The sequence below is a fragment of the Sarcophilus harrisii genome, chromosome 6 (genome assembly GCF_902635505.1).
Source record: "Sarcophilus harrisii chromosome 6, mSarHar1.11, whole genome shotgun sequence".
NCBI lineage: Eukaryota > Metazoa > Chordata > Mammalia > Dasyuromorphia > Dasyuridae > Sarcophilus > Sarcophilus harrisii.
Window position 1 is genome coordinate 250,739,945 of NC_045431.1, and position 6,584 is coordinate 250,746,528.

At 30.3% G+C, this 6,584-nt stretch overlaps 1 protein-coding gene across 1 annotated transcript; it reads right to left on the bottom strand.

The window, feature by feature from the left end:
• Positions 1-4,151: 4,151 nt before the first annotated feature.
• LOC100923196 (olfactory receptor 1052-like) lies at positions 4,152-5,090 on the bottom strand. The gene has a single exon (XM_012552661.1). It carries the CDS (start codon positions 5,088-5,090, stop codon positions 4,152-4,154), a length of 939 nt encoding a protein of 312 aa, XP_012408115.1.
• Between the last annotated feature and the right edge of the window lie 1,494 nt (positions 5,091-6,584).

Consider the following 6,584-nt stretch of genomic DNA (forward strand, 5'->3'; position numbering starts at 1 on the left):
TAAATGTCTGAGGTTCAATACACATGACATTGTTCTTATCTCAAAACCATTAATTTTATGCTTCTATTAATTAAATCAGCAAGATCAATTTTTAGGCTGTAGTAGAATGCATGATGTTCTTTTAATATAGTTTTAAAAACTTTTTTCTCTTCTTCAAAATTTATATCTACATTTTTGCAATCCACTGAGTTTTTGATTTCTAAATCTAGCAGTTTCTTTTTCAGTCTCTATTTCTTTGATTTAAATTTAACTTTATTGATGTTTTTAATGAACAAAAATACTCCCTCACACAAATAGTCCCTCTTTGAAAATCCAAACCAAGCTATTTTAACCATACATATATTCAAGAAATAAAACCCCCAATACTGGCCATTAACAAAGGATATATTTATATAAATATACATGCATGCATATGCACACATGTGTGTATATACATGTTTGTGTGTGTATTTATACATGGTTGACATGATTCAAAGAACTATAGGCTTATGTATAATACATAATTTACACATCTATGTGTGTATATATATGCATAAATTATATATGTGTGTATGCAAATGCATATATGAACTCTGAATTTATTTACCACTGTTACTTTATTTTCTTTCTATATTTTGTGTCCTTAACCTATGCCATAGATTGAGCTCTCTTTTTTTTTTTTTTTTAAGAAGTACTAAATTGTTTTGATTGTACTTAAAAGACTTTTACTTCTTTGGAGAGAATTTCTATTTCATCTGTTATATTCTAAAATCTTTCATTGTTTTCATTATTTCACTTTTAGATTCTCTGCTTTATGAATGGATTTAATCCTTAATATTTATTCTTAAATTTATTAAATCTTTTTGAAGTGCCATTTTAAATAAAATACTTTTCTTTCATGGTATTATATTTTTCATAGTTTTTTTTTAATATGGGAAGAAGTAATTCTTTTTTTTTTTCAATTAATATGTTTGAACCAGTTTCTTAGTTTACCTGTTTAATTTCTCCCTTGATTCATCAGTATTTCCATTTCATGATGTTACTTGTCTCTGGTTTCTCTTCACACTTTCTTACCTTTTAAGTTTTTCAGTTTTTTTACCTTCACAGTTCTTACATTTTTACTTTTGAAACTGTTTTATTGATTTTTTGTGTACTTCAAATTTAAATGTATTTATTGATGTCTATTGTCCATAAGATTTGTGAATGTAGTGTCTGTGTATTATTTAAAGGTCTCCTGCTTAACATTATTTTGTATTTGGCACATATTTAATAGCTATTTATTGAATTGAACAATTTATTTCAAATAAATAAATACCCAATATAACAATGGAACTGAAGAAATCATAAAGTTTATGCCTAGAAGGAACTCTTGAGATGCCAAATTGAATTTCTTGAATTTCTTGATTTGGAAAATGAGACTCCAATGATGTTTCCTCAAGAATCCTCGCTACTGTAATATAGAATGACTATACTTCTGTATTTTATTATGAAATACTTTCTGTGTGTATCTCCTCTACTAGATTAAATAGATCATACTTTATACTCTGTATCATAGAAGGTGCTTCCCAGTGCTTGGCAGATCAAATGGAGATCACAAATGGCATAACAAGATGAATCATTGTAAGTCACAGAAGCAAAACTGGGGAATAGAAGATTCAGCTGAGAGTTATTAAGAGCCTGACAATAGAACTCCTGTACACTCTGGTGTTAGGTAGAATACATAATATGAAAAATCAGTTTGGGAGTATTGCTTATTTCCTTTTCTTAACAGCACAGTATTGCCTTTAGACTATAAACTCCTTGAGGGCAAGAGAATGTCAATGTAATTTCTTGAGCAAAAATTACATTTATTTTATTAATTATATTAATAGAGTTTAGCATAGTGTCTTGCACATAGTATCTGAGTAAAAAAAAATGTTTATTTGATTGCATTGGACTATAAGCATATTTACATGTCATAATTATAATCACTTCATCAGTTTAAGAACAAGCCAGTACTCTTATGTGTTACATAAGCTTGCAAATCTGGTTTGTCTTCTACTACATCATACTATAATCACTCCATCTACTCATTCATTATCTTTTATATAATCAGTATTCCCTATATCCAAATATACATCCAATATCTATCCACATATATCCAAATGCAAGGAAATTATTAACATGTAAAAAAGAAAAGTGGAATTGCAGTTGCAGAACATGACTTTAGAGTTATTTTCTATTTTATTTTAAGTGAGTCACTTGAACATTTTGTTCCTTGTTTTCTTTATTGTATAAAATTAGAGCACTGTATCAAATCATCTTAGTCTTCCCAGCAATTTTAACTGTATGGTCCTAAAATTCTCTAACAGATATTGACAAAACACTTTTTTTGGATCTTGAAAAACTTGATTGGGAAAGAATTATTATAGGAAAAATAGCAAATACAAGGGATAGTCCCTTTTTGAAAGAAGCTTGTAATGTAAAAAAGGATGTCTTATAATTATAGCAAATATCTAGCAATGTAAGGCAGTATTGATTATATTCTAAATGAAGGGTATCATGTATAGAGGGTCAAAGTAACTTTGTGGATTGTAATAGTAGTGACAGCCATAATTGTCATGGCAAGCTCCATCTAGGAGATTTGAATAGATTGGGGAATTAAAGCACAGGTTAAAAACAAATATACATGATAACAAAAGAACATTTCTGTTTTGTAGTTTGTATTTATTTTATATTTATATTAGTTATAGCATATCACTGATTATGCACCATTTGAAGAGGCAGAAGAGAGAGAGGATGAATGGTATGGGGGAAGGAATAGGAAGGAATTGAATGAACTATAGACTCCTGATATTATATGTATTATAAAAACCTCACAATCTACTTTCTTGGGTTATTAATTGATTATTAAAAACAATAAAAATATTCAGCATACTAAAGGGATAGTGTCAATGGTGTCTTCAGATTTGATTGAGGAAAAAAAAATACATCTTTGCTTTTACTAACTTTTAATTGAAATTTAGCATTTCCTTCAATTATTTAAAAACATTTTTTTTTCTGATAAGTAATTCATAGATTTTACCAAATTGTCAAAGGACTCCAAGATATAAAACTTTACCATACTGAATAGAATACTGGAATTAGATTAGATTATCTTGAAAATTGATTGGTAGCTTTTATAGTAATTGTATGATTTTGGTTAAGTAGTTTTCCCTTTTTCAGCTTCTGTTCCCTCTTTTGTGAAAAAGCTATATTGATGATTCTAATGTCTGTTATCCTTCTTATTCTTTTAAACCTTACTCTGAAATCCTATTTAGATTGGGGTCTCTATATTCTTTTATAAATATTTTTCTAATGTGAAAATAACTATGTTAATATCATTGGGAAATTATACTAAAATAAAACATTCTTTTTCCATTTAATACTCTATAAACCTTTTATTTTTGTAAATTGGTGTAAGCATTTAGATTAGACAGGTCACTTCAGAGTCAAAGTTCTTGTATACAGTTTCAATTTTAAAAGTTAATGTATAAATCAGTAGTCAGTATAAAATATAATCTAACAATTATTGGCCAAAATTTAAGACTATCTTGGTCTTTCACAATTATTTTGACCAACTTGGAAAAGTCATTTAACTAATAGCAAAAAGAAAGGATTGCAGTTGATAACCTCTGGGATACACCAAAGTTCCAAAAATTGTGTTTTCTGTTTTCAAAGATCCCTTCAAAGTCAGATAATTTATTATATTTCTAAAAAAAATATTATATTGTCCTATATGGATGATCATAACCCCAAATTTTATTACTTCACATATATTGGGATAAAATAATGAAGAACAAATTATAAAATATTAGAGCTCCAAGTGCCTAGAATTCCATTTTTAAGGGAAAAAATAAGATATTAGCCATTAGGGATTAGATATTTCTAATTTTTACTGCACAACTGGCTATGTGATCATAGATGGATCACTTTCTCTTTTATATCTCCCTTTTCTGTTCTGAATATTAAAAAAAAAATTATAGTGACTTCTATTTGTTGAGTTTTGACAAAGTACCAGGTCTTGTATTCTAGATTCCTTTTTTATAATCTAGTTACCAGCTCTAAAATGTCATTGCTTCTAAATCTTTGACTTGAAGAATTCTAATAGATGTTATGCCATTTTTGGACAAAAAAGGACCTCTGGAATAGCATTAACAGAAAGATGGTTTCAATTCTACTGCCCTTTTCATAGCATCTTTAACCTCCTTATTTCTTAAACTATAAATCAATGGATTAAGCATTGGGATTACCATTGTATAAAACACAGAAACCACTTTTTCTTGTTCAAGTGAATATTGGGAGCTTGGTTGAATGTAGCTAAAGCTTATGGAGCCATAGAACAATGTCACAGCTGTCAGGTGGGAAGCACAGGTGGAAAAGGCTTTGTATCTCCCAGCTGCTGAGCGGATCCTGAGAATGGCAATAACAATAAAGATATAAGAGATGATTACAGTCAAGAAAGTGATTATGGCAATGACTCCTGAGAATATCAGGAGCAGCAATTCGTTTCTGGAAGTATCAGAGCAGGAAAGCTTCAGCAGTGGGGGCAAATCACAGAAAAAATGGCTAATGATATTTGGCCCACAGAAGGATAATCTGACTAAACCAATTGTGTGTGTCAGGGAATTAATCATTCCCCCTATACATGACCCAATGACCAAGATGGCACATACTCTCCTAGTCATGACCACCATGTAAAGCAATGGATTAGCAATTGCCACATATCGGTCATATGCCATCACTGCTAGGAAAAATCCTTCAGTGGTAAGAAGAACCACAAATAGAAAATATTGCACTATACAAGCAGTGAATGATATGGTTGCCTTCTCTTCAAAGAAATTGACAAGCATTTTTGGTCCAAAGACAGAACAATAGCAAGCATCGACAAAGGAGAGGCAACTGAGGAAAAAGTACATAGGAGTGTGAAGCTTGGGAGTAATTTGAATTAATACAATCATTCCAAGATTCCCCATCAATGAAATGACATATATAACCAAGAAAAGCATAAAGAGAAACATTTTCAATTCTGCATGATCTGTCAGTCCTAAAAGGAGGAACTCTGTGACCACTGTGAAATTTTCCTTGGCCATCCACTTGATTTGGCATGACAATGACTGTGGGGAAGGAAAAACAAAAAATAAATAGAATTAATGAGAAAAAAAATGTCTGTGAATGGTAATTACAACTCCTCAAGACAAAATGTTTTTTCACTGAAAAATTGCATAGACTTTAGACCAGGAGAGTATCTTAGTATCATGGATATGGAAGAAATCTTAGAAGCCAGTCAATCTTCATTTTATCACTGAAGAAGGTGATGTCCAGTGAAACAGAGTAATTTGGGGGAGAGAACCCAAGATGTTTTTGAACCCATGTCCTCTCATTTCAGAGACAGTTATCTTTCTACTATCTTTATTTCCCTGACCTCTCCCAGAATAGATTCCTTGTAGTACAGACTAATCATATTATAGATGGCAAAATTTACAACCAAATAGGAGATACTGAGGTATATTGAGGTTATTGGACTAGATAATCTCTATAAAATCATCTGAGTTTATATTCTGTGATTCTTTGACTTGCTGAAAGGAAATATGGTATAAATGGGAATTCTGAAATTGATCTTTGTCCTTCTGCTAGATCTTTTGATATTGCCTCTGAGAAGAGAAAATTATATGGATAATGGGAATATCCCACTAAATTGGACCTTGTCATATAAGTATAAAATCTTAGAGCTGCAAATATCCCTTATCAAATGCCTCCATTTTGTAAAATAGAACCAATTTGTTCAATTACACAAACTATAAGTAGCAATGCAGAAATATGATCCCAGCGAATCAAAAAAGGTCAATTAAATTTCATTCAAAGTAAAATTTCTTAACTGATATAAAAGTATAACTGGATATTTTTTAAAAGTAGTGGGCTCTACTTCAGTGGGTTTTTTTCCCCCCAGGAAAAAAAAAAATTAGATGACCATTTCCAAGTATGTTGAGAGGTGATTCCAGCTCAGAGAAAAGTTAAATTAATTTCTAAATGTGTATTTAAAATCCAAAATTGTATGACAAAAATAATTAAACTAAACTAGTTTAATTCACATACTATTTTATTTTATATTTATTTGTGTTTGTATTTATACTAATTTTTAAATCATGTGTAAAATATGTAATACAAGTATCCCATCCATCCACGCACATGCATGTGTGTATTTATTTTTACCTATCCATATCTATACCTATCTATGTAGTTATATATACATGTCTATGGTTTGCAAAGTACTTTATAGATATCATTCTAATATTTCCCCTCACAAAAACCCTAGGAGAAAGATTTCATCTTGACCCCCATTTTATTACTGAAAAAGCTAAGCCAGAAAGAGGCTAAATGACTAGCTAATGTCATTTCCTGTCTGAATCAGATGTAAATGCAAATCTTCCTAATGGGAGAAGACTGTCAGTGTCTTTTGTTGTGTGTTTTCTGATCAGATATTCTGTATGCACCTTATTGTTTGAATTTTCAATTCCATTAAGGACCTTCTTCTTCAATTTACTTTTATAGAAAAGCTTTGAGTGCTTCTAAGGCTCTCGTCATTA

What these genes read in the sequence shown, in the direction of transcription:
- LOC100923196 (XM_012552661.1), bottom strand. Translation starts at nt 5,090, where the DNA reads ATGGCCAAGGAAAATTTCACAGTGGTCACAGAGTTCCTCCTTTTAGGA.